Source organism: Aethalodelphis obliquidens, unplaced genomic scaffold (assembly GCF_003676395.1).
Source record: "Aethalodelphis obliquidens isolate GAN/ISIS:26980383/991018 unplaced genomic scaffold, ASM367639v1 scaffold110, whole genome shotgun sequence".
Taxonomy (NCBI): Eukaryota; Metazoa; Chordata; class Mammalia; order Artiodactyla; family Delphinidae; genus Aethalodelphis; species Aethalodelphis obliquidens.
This window is the reverse complement of record NW_020838054.1, coordinates 2,224,260-2,241,952: the sequence shown is the minus strand read 5'-3', so window position 1 is coordinate 2,241,952 and position 17,693 is coordinate 2,224,260. Positions and strand designations below refer to the sequence as shown.

Genomic DNA, 17,693 nt, shown 5'->3' with positions numbered 1-17,693 from the left:
AATGTTTAAAAGGGCCATAAGGAAGAACAACCTCCGATCTGCGTAGCGTTTGTGGCTTTCAAAGCATTTTCTTATGCACGATCTTCATCTCGTCCTCACAGTACTCCAATGCGTTAGGCGACAGCACTTTATTCTAGTGTACTGGTGAGAGATCTGAGACTTTGAGATGTTAGGTGACTTGCCCGATGTCATGCAACTATTACGTGACAGAGCTGGGATTGAAGCCCAGGCTTTTCTAGTCCAAAAACCATGCTCTTTTTAAACCATTTAAAAAATCTGAAGTATAGTTAATTTACAGTTTGTATTAGTTTCAGGTGTACAGCAAAGTGATTCAATTATACTTACATATATTGTTTTCTAGATTCTTTTCCATGATAGGTTATTACAAGATATTGAGTAGAGTTCCCTGTGTTATACAGTAGGCCCTTGTTGTTTATCTGTTTTATACATAGTAGTGTGTATCTGCTAATCCCAAACTCCTAATTTATCCCTCCCCATCCCCTTTGGTGACCATACGTTTGCAAAAGCCATATGCACTCAACGACCACACTTACAGTTCCTCATGGCTAGGTGCACACAGCTAATACACGTTAGGACAAGACAGAATCTTTTCATTCAAGTTGGCCACATACTGGCTGTTTACCAAGTAGCTAATTCAGCAGCTCCCTTTAACATCCCATTCCTTACAAGAAAAGGGAAAGTAATGGATCTAGTCTCTCAAATATGAGGCTTTTTAGATCGTCACTACAGTAGTAACGATGATGATGATCTGATGACGGTGATGAGGTAAAGTAGTGAGTACTTACTACGTGCCAACCGTAGTGTCAAATGATTTGGCCTGTGTTCACTCACTCAATCACCGAATCCTCACTATGACCCAGTGAAGTAGTGCTACCTCTGTTAACCTCCGTGTTACAGATACTTAGGTCTTGAGCCCAAGGTCAACCAGCAAGTGACAGAGCCAGGATTCAAACCCATTCGACCACACGCCTGTGCTCTCTCGCTCACTCTCCTCCACGGCGCCACACGACTGATGTCCAAGCCACATGGACGCAGCTGCTTCCCAAATAGTCCCAACCGAGGGAGCAAAATGCGATGGGGAATGTGGAGAGAGCACGCAAACTTTCAACAGATATTTTCAGGGTACCATCACCATGGCTCTTCCACTGAAACTATGGGCGTATGTGATTGAGCATCTCTGACTTAAAGAATCACCAGAAGGTAAAATATCTTGTTAAAAATATATTTTACATCCCCGAGTCTCTGTGGCCGACAATTTGGCATCTTTAATTTGTATATTACGCTTCTCCCCTTCAGGCTTCCTGCTGTATTTTCCCGTTTGCAGGAATAATACTTAGCATTTAAACACATCCTAATTGTTCTATCGGTGTCTGTGCACAGGACCCGCTCAGCACGGCCAGTACTGCCGTCGGGGGTGCTCGTGGTGGGGCAGGGAGAGGGGAGAGTGTTCTGATGACGAGAGACTTGGGACTGAAATGTCAAATTAGAAACTGACACATCTCAACCCCGTGTTTCATTTTCATACGTGCATTTGCAATGATTCTCTTGGGATTCTTTATGTTGTAAACCATAGCATTAGGTCTTAAGAGCTTTGGGGAAAAGATTGGTGTGTACTCACCAAATCTGGGCAATTTGGGTGCAATGATCATGCATGAGATGATCTGAGGATGTCTCCAGAAAGCTAATGGCTTTTTTATTGAACCACACGTGCCTGAATGTAGCTACCAGGTTCTGAGAACGTCTCTAAGTATAATGACGGCTCAAACCAATGGTGTGGTCTGGTCCCTTGGACACATCATTTATTGTACCAATGCATTTGTTCGGATGCTTTTCCCTCCAATCATCCTGCCACAAATAGATGTGGCCGGAGATGTGATGGTCCCATGTGGCACCATGTTATCTCACCTGAAAAGAAAAAGATTTTGGTGGTTCCTCAATAAGTTAAACATAAATTACCATAGGACTCAACAATTCCACTTCTAGGGGGAAGAATCAAAAGAACTGCAAAAAATTAAAAGATTCAATTCAAAAGAACTGAAAACAGGTGTTCAACAAAAATATATACTGTATACACAAAGGCTCATAGGAACTCTATCTGCAAAGCCAAAAGGTGGACCCAAATGTCCATCAACTGACGAACGGATGAACAAAAGGCAGTGTATATCCATATGACAGAATAGTATTTAGCCGTAAAAAAGGAATGGAGCACTGATCCAGGCTACAACATGGACGCACCTAGAAAACATGATGCTAAGTGAAAGAAGCCAGACACAAAAGGTCACAATATTGTACGATTTCATTCAAACGAAATAGGCAGATCCACGTAAATGAGTGGTTGTCGAGGGCTGGGGAGTAACTGCTTAATGTACGGTTTCCTTTTGGGGTGACGAAAATATTCTGGAACTGGTGTTGGATCCACAACCTTGTGAATGGACTAGATGCCACTGAATTGTAGACTTTAAAAGGGTGAATTTTATGTTATGTGGATTTTACCACCACGACAAAAAAAGGAAAATGGTGTCAATCCACACATATTGGAAAAAGAATACTGGGCTTCAGAAAGCCAGGACTCACCAAAACTTGCTGTCACCGTGGCCTGTGCTACTGCAAAAGCATCCGCTCCCGGCCTTTAGGCTTCGGGCTTTGTAACTAGTCCTGGAACTCGAGGGCTCATGTTTATAACCTTGCTCCCGCTTCTTGCTTCCTGGACCCAGCTAGGGGGAAGTAAGCTGTCATTTTGCCTTACCTCAGATATCCCAGTTCAACCTCCCCTTCAAATGAGAAGTTCTGTGGGGAAGGCGTGGCAGGCTAAGGGCCGCGGGCCACAGAGAGCTTCCCACTCACCAACCGGGATTACCCGAGGGCCTCGGCATTGACACGGTCACCGCATACATCCTAAAACCCCAGATGATTCAGGCCAGCTGACCCGATGCCACTTCTTCAGGTAAAGACAGAAAATAACAACTCGAGAAGCCAAAAAAGGAGACTGCACTTGTGTAATCACATAGAGAAGACGCCAACATGCAAACTCTACCTTCACTTACTGTTGATGACTTGCTTGAAGCATTTTCATTAAAATGTCATCTTGCATCTGTCAAAATCAATGACCTAGGACTGGGGGGGAGGGGTTATTTACCATTATAATGATTTTTTGTTTTTTGTTTTTTGTTTTTTTTTTGCGGTACGCGGGCCTCTCACTGTTGTGGCCTCTCCCGCTGCGGAGCACAGGCTCCGGACGCGCAGGCTCAGCGGCCATGGCTCACGGGCCCAGCCGCTCCGCGGCATGTGGGATCTTCCCGGACCGGGGCACGAACCTACGTCCCCTGCATCGGCAGGCGGACTCTCAAGCACTGCGCCACCAGGGAAGCCCCGTTATAATGTTCTTGTCACTGGCATATTAAATGCAGAAAGCAGGAATGGCAGACACGGGAATTTAAGTGTGCATTTTACATTTGCTCTGGAGTCCGTGACCCAGGTAGGAAAGGGATTGCTTGCATTCAGTAAACGTACCACAAGCCCCCGGGAGACGACTGTGTTTGTTCTTGATAAAGCACCAAAGCTGCAAAGATGCAGTTTTTACATATTATCCAAAATGCAAGCAGGATAAAGCGGAGAAAGTAAGGGAGAGGGAAGTTTTGGCTACATAACATTAAGAAGTACTCAATTTTAAAATTACGCGGAATGGTAGGAGTTCTCGTGCGGTCAAAAACTGTAGACGAAAATGGAGTAGATAAGCCTTGAAGAGTCTTCCCTAAGCTTTTTTCTTTGCAGGCTCCTCAGAAAATATTTAGTGAATATGGAATTCTGTATTTGTTAACTATCTTGAAACACTAGTTTCACGGTAGAAAGAACATGGTCAGGTATTGGCTTTAAAAAAAGGCGATCCTTCTGTGTTCCTTATTTGAGGCTCTCAGCACACCCAGGAGGACCCCACACGCGAGACAGTTTTCTGTCCCAGAGAAAACACATCAGCATCACTGATATCACGCACTACACTGCCATTCTCACGATTCATACATGATACCTAGCTTTTTCAAATCAAGAGGTGCAGGCTCATTGGAAATGCTGAAAACACACATTCTTGCCATCTAATTTGGCGGTAAGTACTGTAAATATTTGTGATGCAGAATGGAAGAAAACAAGGCGGCAGCAAGTTTTTGCCAAATGCCTTTTGCCCGAAGGTTCATGTGAGCCGCAAGCTACTGGGCACTGACGGTCAGCTGTGTCCTGAAGTGGCACCCCTGGGAAAGGTGAACGGAGCAGTCATGTTTATACCCTAAGGAACGAATGAATGAGTGTGGGCGCTAGGCCTCGTGGTGGAGTCACTACAGGAAAGTTACACCGCACTCGAGACCACACTTAGTCCAGGAGAGGGAAAGATGTGAAAGTGTGAGCTGATTCGACCTGTTCCAGGGCACTATGCCTGCCCTTGCTTCTCTCCCTCTCTCCAAAGTTCACAGATGAAGCGGGTAGGCTTCTGGAGGGCAAAACCATTCCAGGTCCTCTAGCTCCCTCCCCGTGGGTCCCAAACCGAGCCCTAAACTGGTCCTACCTGGTAGAGCTCAGTGGCAGTGCACTGAGTGGTCAAGGTCTTCACGGGTTCAAGGTCATCTTCATCGCTGCTCAGCTTAAGGTCGTCTTCAAGCATCCTACAAAAAAAGCCGAGTGGCATTGACGTTAAAAAGCGTCTTTTCTAAATCATCCTCAGATACATCTTGCGACGAGGATAAAATATTGGAGCTCCAATCTGACAGCTGCAATTCTGTCAGAGGTGCAGAGGGAACCAAGATTCTTTCAGCTAATTAGATATTTGAGCTCTTATATTTCTGTCAGACTCTGCACACATCCTGCCTCTCTACCTTCCCCTAAATCAAGGGGGGAAAAAGCACTATTTCAGCATCTCCAGAGATGACTGGAGTCTATATATTTTTACTACTGAAAGTGTAATAATGTACAGATCAGTCACTGTGGAGGTGGAACGTGCCGGTGGATCTCTACAGGAAAAGATGCTCGAAGTCTCCCATGAAAGAACAGGGGCATGACGGCGGCCCCCGGCTCTAGAGGCTGTCGTCAAAGTCTGCGGGGGCTCTCCGGATGGCAGAGGCAAATGGCCCGGTGAATCTCCACTGCCTTTCCGTGTCCCCTGCACAGTGGCAGCTCGGTGGCCACAAAATAGCTGGGCGAGAAATGGCTAGTCATTAACCTTTTGATATATGACCCATCTCTTCCCGTAAAATTTGATCCCAGAGACGTAAGCCCATGATGTGGGTGATGAACTAGAGCACTTTCAAAATTGTTTATCGAGCACACAGAGCCTTCTGTTTCTATGGGGATATTAATTCCAGTGCCACCCGCTCTCCAGCTCCAAGTCTGAGCTACTGCAGGAAGAGTGACTTATTACCTTAAATTCCAGTTACACTCCTTTCAAAGACCAACTGGTGTTAATATTTTTTATTTCTTAAACGCAGGTTTAGACCTCATCCCCAGCCTCTCTGGACTGATTACTAGTTTCTGAGCACGCTTTGCTCTTTCTTGCTTCCAGACTCTGCGTCAGGCTCAGCTCCCAGGCTAGAAGTCCCTTCTTCAACTCTGGAAGTCCTATTTTTTCCTCCACGGCTCAGTCAGATCCCACCTCCGCCACAAAAGCTTTTGAGGAAGAATCCCTCTTCCCTCTCTCCACCCCAGCTCCGGCTGATGCCAGCTCCAGCTGTCCCCCGAGCACCGCCCCCAGTTCCCACGTGCACAGGCGCGGTACCTTATCTACCTCTGCCTTCTGCACAGCGTCTTCCCAGAAACGATACAGTCCACCAGCCTCATTTTGCAGACAAGCAAAGAAAGGTTCCGAGAGGCCAAGTGCTTTGCTCAAGGTCACACAGCTACTTAGTGCTAGAGCCCGTCCTAAAACTCCCACCTCCTGATTCCCACCTACGTGTTATTTCCAGAAGGGAAGCTGGAAAGCGAAAGGCAGCTTCTAATTTGATAAATAGGGGAGCGTGTTATGTCAGAGGTTATGTCCAAATGTTAGAAAGAGATTCAGGTCAGAGTGGGTTCCAGAAACTCTCCAAAGAGAGCCCAGCTCCTCCACTTTCACGCTCAGCCACATAAGACCAGGATGTGTTCACTGAGGTCTGAAACCCGAAGACGGATATAAAGGATGATTGGTGGGAAGGACAGTTGTTAGAGTTGGTTTCAGATAAACGAAATGTGCAGGATTTATGACTGTCCTTCAAGAGACTAATGGATGTTTGGAAGATCTTAGAGGAGACATTGCTTTTGCAGTTGCGGGTTTATAACTCTGAACAAATAATTCTTTACAGCACATTGTGCTACATGAAGACAGTATCATTCTCACAAGCTTAGAACTCAAACATTTAAAAACAACCTATGCTGGGCTTCATTTTCTGTGTGTGTACGTGTGTATGTGTGTGTGTGAATACAGTGTTAATTTACACCTAAGTGTTCGGCAAAATAAATGATAAATGATTCTTACCCTTCAGAGGATCCATTTCTGTGTCAGGGAAGGTGCTGAGTATTTGACCAGCAGCGTGTAATTTGTGATTTGGACCTTACGAAGGAAGTTCCCATAGTAATAATAATGATTAGTCCCATGTTCCAGATGGAAACACTGAGGCCTAGGGAGGTTAGGGAACTTGTTCATGGTCATACAGCTCGGAAATCACGGTGGCAAACATGGAACCCAGACCACCTCCAGCCAGAACTTGAGAGTATATAATGTATTCCTAGAGGATGTAACTTACAAAGGACAGAATATGAAATAAAATCAACAGCAACAACAAAAGCCCCACAAAATAAAACAAAACATATTGACCTGGGATCAAGACGTTTGGGTTCAACTGCGGGCGAATCATAAACTCTGATACCTTGGGTAAGTCATTTGCTGTCTCTGTGCCTCATCTGTGTCCCCCATCCGTTACATGGGATGATAATGAAACTTTTTCACACGGTGGTGGTGGTGAGCATAACATGAATTAATGCATGTGAAATGCTTTATGAAAACGCAAAATAATGCAGGGTGTCATTTATTAGTTTAGAAACATCACCGCAGTCAGAAAATAATGTACAGCATTAATACTGTTAGCAAGTAATCACAAGCCAACCCTTAGTGAGATTTTGCTCCTCTCATTTTAGTTTGCCAAGCAACCTGAAGGTAAGCCGTGGTGACTCGGGAAACGTGTCAGTGTCTCAAAGCTGGATCCACAAACGGGCTCAGGGTCTTCAGGCTACCCTCCTTCAGTTAGAACCAGAGCGTGGAGACCGGAACTCAGCATTTATTTGACTCTCCAATCAGCTCTGTAAGATCTTAATATGGAAATGAAAGACCCTCCAATGTACAGCTCGGCAAATAGGCAGCCAATCTGTACGGTGATTGACATTAAACATCTCCCGTGCAAGAAGCCTGGTACGGATCTGGTTAATAAAGGACAATCTGGTGCATAGATTCAAGTCCCGGCAAACACAGATCAAGGAAGTCACCGGGAAGGCAAACTAATGCGCTCTCTCTGGAGGTGTTAAGCATTCATTTCATTCCACCCCTTCCCTGACCTATTAAGCTTTATTATTGAATCTACATGGACTTGTTTGCGTTTCCATCCATAGCTAATGCTGAACATTACTCTAGGGAAAGTGGAGGATTATGAAAGATTTGGGATTTAATTCTTATAGCAGCACCATTCATGCCCATTGCAGTTGAGGTGGTCTCAGCAGAAAAATGGTAATCTCTTTTCATGAGGTTATAATTCCATAGATTCAGCACACACCGGACAGCCCCAGATGTGAACAGACCATGCTGACGTGAACGTCTGCCTACGCGTGTGGTCGTCAACAACAACAACGACCGTTCTTCCACTTTTCAATTGGATGAAAACAGAACAAAGCAGCCCTCCTTAGTGACTTCAGGTGTTTGTTCCGGATCTAGTGGTTCACGAGGTCTGCCTTTGCGCGAAAACTCTGTTTTTATTTTTACTATGACTTATCATTTCTTGAGTATTAAGAAGTAAAGTAGTCCATAAAAACTGTGTCAACAAAACAAAGTCCTGGACCTAGAAAAGCTCCAATACTGAAAGTTGGGGCAGATGAGATGGAATGAACAAAAAGAAGACTGGGGAGGGCTTGGAGGAGAAAGGAGAGCCATGTTCAGGGTCTTCTCTGTTCCTAATGCTCTGGGCCTCGAGCTGATCCTGGTGGCCTCAGAGGGCTCTTGGCACTGGGACATCCTAGGACACTACGGTGTGACAGGCCCCATGTTACTTATAACTGTAACATCTGCTCTCCAGAAACATTGCTCCTTCACAGAACGGAAAGCTCGGGTGATTTTGAAGAGGAAAAAATAGAGAGCTAGAAACATTATTCCGGAAGGTTCTATGGAAATGAAGACTTTAGTTGTGGCAGCGTGAGCCTCAGAGCAAGGGCTTGAGAGCCAGACAGACCTGAGTTCAAATACTGGATTTTCTAATGGGTTTGCTCTCTTGAACTAGTTAATAAAACTCTTTGAATCTCAATTTTCTCACATGTTAAAATCAGTAACAATAATACCTACTTTGGAGAATTTTTGGAAGGATTAGAAAAAGAAAGTTTATACAAATTGCCTAGGAGTCAATACAGGTAGCTATTGCTTTCATCTTGGTTATTATTGCTATTGTTGTTATTATTACCTGAGCAATGGTGCTATAGAGTTTGGAACAATTTTTTTTAAAAAGCTCTGGCGGTGACTCAAAGACTGGCAGAGGCACCAGCTAGCAGGCATCATTGGAAGCCCCTGACCAGGTGAGGAGAGGTTCAGAGATCCTTAAGGAGTTTGGAAAGTTTCTGGGCTTGGATTTATTCTCTAGAATGTTCTAAACACATCATGGCTGTTTGGGGTTTCCTGAGATCCCCCCAGAGTGCCTAAGATCCCCTGGATATCTGAAGGCCAGTTGCAAGAGGAAACACCCAGACAGTTTCAAGCGAGAGTGGCTCTGACGTCCTGCTCCTTATAGCTGTGGAGCGACCTGCAGATTCAGAGAAAGGGGCCAAGGAGGGCCCCCGCTGGACGCCGTGCTCACCTTGGGCACTGTCTTTGGGCCTGCCACCCTCAGGAGGCTGTTCCCAGACACACGTGACTTTAACCTTTGTATGTAAGACTGGGCTTCGGGGGCTGTTAGTTGATACGGAATCCTTGCTCGGAAGCAACCTTCCGAACCCTGAGTGGTTCTCCGGGCTTGTAAGCCTACACAGTGCCTTTCTGTGAATTTCAAAATGGTGCCCCTCTGGGCAGACAGCCCATCAGGCGCATTACTTATTATGGGCTGGATTCCAGCTTCCAGGTGTCAGTGGAGGTAGCTGCCGTGTTGGTGGCTGATGTGCAGGTGGACTACGGCTCTTACCGTTGGAAGTGCCTAGAGTGCTACTTGTCTCACCCGTCACCAGGTGCAGATACCTACTACATCCCTAAAGTACGGCCACAGCCTTTGTGTGATGCTTTTAGGCATTCGTTTCTACTGTTCAGTAGCTTTCATCGTTTTGAGCTCTGCCAGTTAGGAGTTGCCCTGTGCTGTCTTGTAGCTTCCGTCTAGTAGCCTGAGCCCTGTTCTCTATAAGCCACACTGGGAGACTGGACGTGGAACGGGGATGGGAGGTAGAGCCAGTGCTGCTATTTCCATCGTGCAGGGGAGGGAAGGAGGCTGTTCCGGTCAGGTTCTAGGCTCTCAAAAATTGAGAACCATAGCTTTTGTCCCAACTATTTTGGGGCTTTCAGAGGACTAGCTTAAATGACCATTGTCCCCATAAGTATTCGGAGCCGACAGCAATCAAGTGTTTTGTTGTCGCCTTTGGCTCCAATGAATAACACAGCTGAGGTGGGCTGCGTATCCCAGAGAGTCTGGGGGATGCCTGAAGACCTGGGCCTTCTTGTCAGGCAGCCTCTTACCGTGGGCCCTTTTCTAGAATAGTATCTTAGTCCTATTGACTCCTTAAAGGACACTTCCTCTTCATAAAGTAGGCTGGGAGGAATGAAACACGACCTGATGAGAATCGCTCACGGAATTCTGTATTTCCCTACCTAGCGCTCTGTAGTCTCTGCAGCACCGAATCATTTGTGGGTAGTAAGGCAGGTGACGAGGAAGAGGCTGTGATATTTTTCAAAGTATTCATTCCGTTTCCCTGACGTGAAGGGGCTCAGGCTCTTTTCTCGGGAGAAGCTGCATTTAATTTTCTCAAGGTTTTAACTTAAAAGTCAGATTCCGTGACCACCCCACTGGGGATCCTGGAAATTCTGAGTCTGAGGGCTGAGGCAGTGACAATAGTTGGAAGATCCAGACTATATTCTACGGAGACAGATCTCCAAGATCTATCAGGTGGGACCTCTAGCCTGGTGTCTCCCAGTGGGCCCGCAGCCTGGGTCCAAACTAGATCATGCACCCTGCCATGGGCAGACAGACCAGAGAAGGAGACCAGAAGATACCTGTAGCTGACGGCGTTCTCAGGGTTTCAGAAAGTGGGCATCTCATGTGCTTACTGTGGTTCCTGAACAAGAGAACTGAGAGTTCCCTTAGGGACCATGTAGGCCAGGTTTTGGCAAACTGAGGCCTTCAGTCCAAACTAGCCTTCCCTCTGTTCTTGTACTGCCTGTGAGTTAAGATGATTGGTTTTCACATTTTTAAATGGTTGAGAAAAAATCAAAAGAAGAATAATATTTCATGAGATATGAAAATGATATGGCGTTCAAATTTCCTTATCCGTTAACAAAGTCAAATTGGAACATACCACACCCATTCATGTACATATCACCTGTGCTCTTGTGCCGCAATGGCCGAGTTCAGTAGCCTGAAATATTTACTATCTGAGCCTTTACGTCAAAAAGTTTGCTGACCCCTGCTGTAAACCAGTGGTTTTCAAACTTTCCTACACACACGAATCCTCCCCTGCCAGGTGAAATCTTATAAGAAACCCATGCTTAAAGATTAAAGCCACGGTGCTTTGCTCACAGTCAGGTTGGGCGACCTCCCGGGTACCCCAGGGATCAGATGAACGTCGTGTAAAAACAATCATCTGGTCGAGTCTTATTTGTTGGAGGTAATTATGGCCCCACGGATATTGCACAGGATTTAGTTAGAGAACGCGAGTTACTTAACCTCTCTGGACCTCAGTTTTTTCCTCTGTGCAATAGGAATAAAAAGAATATCTATCTCAGAGATTCGGGGAATGCCGAAGAGTCTGTTTGGCTCGAGTCCTGAGTACAGACAAGGCAACAGTAGGAAATAAAAGAGTAAATATCCTGTTTCTAGCTGCACGTGTGGTATACGTGGATTTATATCTACACCGCATACATAAGCCAAAGCTAATAACGTGAGCCTTCATGTATACGACTATTGACTTGTATCAGACTGCCACCTCTTCATCCTTGGGCTTCCTTAGAATTGATCACATAAATTCAGCACAATACCAATGTTCTGCTCCGTGGGCATTATTTTGAATTTGAGTTTCATTTTCTTGGTATATTTCTCTGGGTTATGTAATTTTCTCTGAATGTGGGGACTCAAGTTATCATGCAAATGACAGACGGCCTAATAGAATTCAGTTGGCTTGCAAGAATGTTACACACGCCAAAACGCTATTGTATCAGTTTTTAGGGGTGTGTGTAAAAACATCTAAGAGTGGATTTCCCTGGAGACGATCATAAACGAGTGAAGCAACCTGGACCTGAAAACAGCTGCTGGGATAATTGCAAAGGGGACAAGAGAATCTTTTGTTTTAAAAACTGTCCCGAGGATGCATCGTGATAGTAGATGGTGCAACTCTTCAGTAGGACTGTACGTGTCATCTTGAATGAATTTCCTTTGAGTCATACTAGGTGATATGGAAAGTCCTCCATGCGGAGTAATAGGGATTCATTCAAGACCACTTACTGGGCCTGGTATTTGCGGGTGAGACAGTGTTGCACAGTTTTTGGAGCTGGGCTGTGCTGAACTTAAGCCCCAGCTCTAAAACATGCTGAGTGTGGACTGGGGCAAGTTACCTACCATAGCTTCAGTTTCCTAATCTGTACCACGGAAACAATAATAGTACCTATTTCAGAAGGTCGGTATGAGGATTAGATGAGATTATGTATGTAAGGTGGTTGGTAAACACTCAGTCACTTGCCATGACTGTGCTTGGCCCTGGGGTGGCAACTATGTGGATGACATGGTCCCTTCCCCTAATAAACTCGCACTTTAAGAAGCACAAAGACCTGATAAACAAACAATAACAATGTAATGTTGTACGTTCAATGTCAGAGGCACGTAAGAAGGGACTCAAAGAAGGAACGTCGAAGTCTACCCGGAGAGTCTGGTGAAGGTTACCCAGAAGCAGTGGCCTTCGAGTAATGCCTCCAAGGCAGAATGAACTGCCAGGGAAGGAAGGAAAGAGCAGCCTGGGGAGAACAAGCAGAGGAACCAAGAGACCTGAGGTTTGGGGAAGAGTGGGGTGCTTGGTCTAGCTGGAATATACTACATGTCGGCACTAGCGAACAGGCCCGAGTCTAAGGAGGTAGTTGGGGTGAGACCGGACCTTGCCTTTGCTCTAAAGAATGACGGGGAGGGGAAAGGACCACGGTTTTTAAGCAGAGGAGGGACATGGAGAGCCAGAGGCAGAGATCTCTGAGAGCAAAGAACCTAGATCGACGGGAAGAAGGAGGTAGCACGGACACCTGTTGGACCACCATTGTCGTAGTCCAGGGAACAGAGGGTGGTGGCCTGGGCCAGGGCACTGACAGTCAGGTTGGGGGAGAGAAGGGACCAGGTTCTACAGACATGCTGGCATTAGAATCAATGGAACTGGGACACTGACGGACGATCCTCTCGTCCACTGTCTTTCCAGCCACTCTGAGGGCACTGAACGTATGTCACGAACTCTGCCCATCTCCAAAGCACACACACACTCCCTCACACTGGGCTGGCCCTCTCTCTTGATGAGCGTCCCCTCCTTGTCCCACGGCTTGGCTACCTACACTAGGACCTTGGCTACCAGGGCAGAAGGAGTGTCTCTCGTACTCAACCTTTCTTTCTGAAGACACATCTCGCAAGTTCCATTCCCGACTGATGAAGCGAGGCAGATTTCGTTCCACGAAGGCTCCTTAGAGCGACCACGGCTGATTAGAGACTAGAAACCCCTGTGGTTCCTCCCAAGTACCTCCCAATCACACAGGGTACTTCATTACTTGTCTCTCCACATCAGCTTCTAATTGGTAAAGGATTAAGTAAAGAACTCCTTTATCAAGCTGGTCCATTAATCTCCATCTAAGGAAACTCTTCAAAACAACTGAAATATTAAGTTGCTATTAAGCACCCTACAACCCGTGCCTGCTGCCAGCCCCTGTGTCTTCCATTAAACTCGATGGGAGCTGGGACCAATTCTTAGTGATGTCTGAGGCACTGCAAATCCTCAGCCGCTGATAACACAGCACTTTAGCTTGGAGTGCATTAAACTGTTTCTCAAACCCCTTTCTAGAGAAAGGTTGTCGAGGAGGGATGTTTACCTGAATTGACACAGCAGATGGGATTTCCTGGAGGCCGACGCATAAAGAATTCACATTTTCTTTCACATTGTTTAAGCAATGTTGCCCAGTTGTTTATGAAAATCCCACCTGGTTTACAGGCTCAGCTCTTTCTGTTTCATCTAAAGGACACCCTCTCCCAACACACACACACACACACACACACACACACACATACACACTCACTTTTGTTTAGGGTAAAAGGAGGCAGACTGTCTTATAACCCATACTGACAGTGTTTCAACCCTATAAAATCCTACAGCTGGACTTTCTTGGGGCACACGGAGCCCAGGGCCCCCGTGAGCATCCCATCAGGTGAGCGTAGGTGAGCACCTGTCATGCACACGCATACAAGACAGGGTGAGGCCTGAGTGATCTGACTGGCAAAGATCCAGCCAGTCGCTCTTCGAGTCAGGCAGTTGCGTACTTACATAACGAAAGTAAGGAAGGTGCGCCAGCTCTGCGGTCCTTGTCCCACACACCAGAAAGGACACCACTAAAACCAGCGGGACCCGATGACGGCAGAGCGAGCTGTACGATATTCTGTGATCGAGGAGCCCACTCTAGACTTCCGTTAAGAGGGTTTACAGGCGAGGGAGTGGGACAGAATGTTCCATACCTCATCAAAACCTAGGAGGCAATTGTGTCATCACAGGCTCCCAGAGGAGATGGGGGGTGGGTGGGAGACGGCCTTGGAGTACACCCTCAAGGTCTTCTTGTGCCCTCCTGTCCTGGGACGATCGCTAGGTGTTCTGCCAACACTCAGATTATCTGTGGCTCGAGCCTCGTCCTATGTGGCCTATTGGAATACCTGCGGGGTGTCCACAGCGCCACAGCAGAGCTGTTTCCCTACACTGCCAGACATCCTAGTCAGTGGCTCACTACTCCTTAGGGGACCTGCTTTTCAGATCTGGGACCATGCTGAACACACTCATTTACTAAGGTTTCACGTCAAACGTGCTGCCTACGTTGAAGTTCTAACAAAGGCTAGGAAGAAGCTTCATTACCAGAAGCAGAACAATAGCTATTGCACTTGCTTCTCTGCTAGGAGTGACGAATGTGGGCTCAGCTAGCCATAGCTCCAGTCCAAGGACACACACCTTCAAGAACTAGCCAGTGTTCAGAATCCTTGGAGACCAGTGACTTGCCTCTTTGCACAGCCAGCTGAGTTGCATGTGGTTTCTCAGCACAGGGCAGGGCTCGTTGTAGAGCCTGAGGCTGCTCTGTAGTCAGAGAGGCCCAGGTTCAAACCCCCACTAGCTGTGTCACCTTGGATCAAATCCGTTGAACTTCCGTGAGCCCCTTGGTGAAAGGGGGATCCTAACAGCGTCACCATATAGGATTGTTCTAACTATTAAATGAGAGAACCCTAACACACAGGAATCACCCCCATCTTTATCATTTATTGTGATTCTTGGACCAAGATAGTTCAGCCTGGATTATCCCGAACACATCAGATGTCACTTTTATGCGGAAACAAGTAAAATTAGAGAAGTGTGTTCTCACATTAAAGCAAAAGTTGCAGGAAGGAAAAGAACTGTACCCCGGCCACAAATAGCTTTTGCATGTCAGAGGTAGAAGTAGATCAATTTTTTGAGTACAGAGAGAGTCTATTAATATTATTATATCCACTTTTTCAAATCTGTAAAATTCAAATCTACATAAAATACCACTGAACCTCAGATCATAAAATATTAACCTACCAGATTCCAGGAGTGCATAAACAGTTTGATATCAAGATGTCTATTTGTACGCTACATCACGTCATCAACAAATAAAATGATAAAAAACATATGATCATCTCAACAGACGCCAAACACACACCAGATGAAATTTCACACCTATTCCTGATTCAGAGCTTTCAAAACTAGGTAGAGAAGGATACTTCCTTTCTGGGTAAGGACTGTATAATGGAAACTGTCAATCTAAAGGTACGTTTTAGTAGGTAAAAAGGTTTAATCAATTTTTAAACACGTATTTTAAAACAAAAATGGGATTGCAGATGACTGCTTCAAGTGTTTCTAAAAATCTGTATTAATATTGATTCACCGGGTAGGCAGAAGGAACACAAACAGACTAATATCATCCAATGACACCATTTGTTCTGATAATTACTCCAATTTAAACAGTTTTGAGGCATCACATATGGCTTCCACGAGTAATTCTTTCCATGTAGGTAAAGACAAAACTAGAAAGTCACGTGAAAACCCTCAGTTTCCACTTCCACATTTCATAAAGTATTCATCATTTAAAAACACATCCCCATTTTATTGGCATTCGTATCTGCCTACAAGCTTCCTAAATGCAGAGATGCTGGGTAACATGATCGAAAATGTGATCCTATTGTTTTAACAAAATGAGAATTGTTTTAGAAGGGGCTCCACAATGTCTGGGCATCTATTTCTCTAAGTAACAGTATGAGGCAAGCATTTCCCCCAGGAATTCAACATTTATGTTGATGCATTTGGCTGCAGAGCCAATCCTGCACTGGCTCTAATACAGAGGAATTTTCTGAACATTTTGAGTAATGGGACTGAAATAATTTAACGGCTCCTTCTGTGCATGTTAAATTAGTTGCATGATATATTTAGCTTTTGCAGAAAACTTGTTTACACTATAAATTACAGCACATGGCATAATCACATTGATGCGGAAAGCCAGCCATGTTGAATCATTTTGGCCATCTCTCTCCAAACTTCAACTTGGTGCAAATGAATTCTCTGTGGCTCACCAACACAGCGTGGGTGTTTCTTAACACCGGGACCCTGATGAATCCATGTAAGGCCATCATCTTAGCACTGCCACTGTCTCCATAAGAAGAGCTGAATTTCTGAGATGGGAAGATTTTCAAGATAAGTGAGTGGCATACAGATCCAAATCATTATGTCCTACCACTTATCAATGGATTTAGGAGGGATTGACCTTCTGATTCTGAAACACAGAAATAACCCAGGTGCCTAATGATTAAGAACGCTGGTAAATCTAATCTCCTAAGAGGGTGACACTATATAAAGGCAAGAGCAAAGATTTGGGAGTTGCACGGACTAGGGGTCCAGACCGGGCTCTTGCATTAACTAGCTGTGCAGATGTAGGCAAACTGATTGACCTCTCTGAGCCTCCATAATTTGGTCTCGAAAACAAGCCCCTGATATCTACTTTGCACGGATTTTGTGAAGAGTAATGTGAAAAGGTTGTGAGTGCTTAATAAACGTTACCGCTTCTATTATTCCCAGTATTAGGACAAATTGCATCCTGGTTCTTATACCAATGCGTTCAGAAGCAGCATTAAGAGAATTCCTGCAGATGAAATCACCAGCTCTCTTGCTGAAGAAAGCAGTTTCAGCCGCAACAGAGAGCCATCAGTAGGTTTTACATATAGTAGGTAAACATCTTAAGAAATTGGAGATCTAGTCTTTCATGATGTGGCTTTAGGTAAGAAAGCGCCAATTCTGAATACTTGCCTCAACACTAGGCTATTTCTATCCTGTTATTCACAGACTCACATGCGTGATAGATGGGTAACTAGCTGTCTAGATAGAGAGACAAACAGAGAGGTATACATGTAGATATATGGAGAGTGGCAGATCTTAATACCGGCCGGGAGTTATCAGCTAATTTCTAAAACTTTAAAGTGTATTCAGAACAAAAGTATAATCAACCGAAATAAAACAGCTCCAATCATTCGAGGAATAACATGTTAGTCGATTCAAAGCTCTTTGAATATCACCCAGTTTACACCCATCAGATGTGAACTGACGCCTCCAGGGCTCCCACCTTGCCTCTGTTTCACGATGAATCTAAGTTGGCCGACCGTAGCTCGTGATCACAAGACTTATTCAGGTAAGCTCAGAGTGTGCCAGACATTCACTTTGCCACGTGTGCCCATGGATCACTTCATTGGCTCTTTCCAAGAAATCTGGGAGGCTGCACTTGTATGCTCTGTTTTTAGGCAAGGAAACTCAGGAAAGTTAAGAAAAGTCTCCACAGAATAGGAGGAAATAGTTGTGGGTCATATATCTGATAAGAGTCTAGTAACCAGAATATATAAAGAAGCCAGGAAACTAAACCATAAAATGACAGGTAACACAATTAAAGAATGGGCAAAGGATCTGGATGGACGTTTCTCCAGGGAAGATACACA

At 45.3% G+C, this 17,693-nt stretch overlaps 1 protein-coding gene across 1 annotated transcript in view; it reads right to left on the bottom strand.

The window, feature by feature from the left end:
• AFF2 (ALF transcription elongation factor 2) overlaps positions 1-17,693 on the bottom strand; it is a 487,389-nt gene that overhangs the window by 98,820 nt on the left and 370,876 nt on the right. Inside the window, 1 exon segment of the mRNA XM_027096865.1 lies at positions 4,574-4,670. Within this exon segment, the coding sequence (XP_026952666.1) occupies positions 4,574-4,670 (97 nt within the window).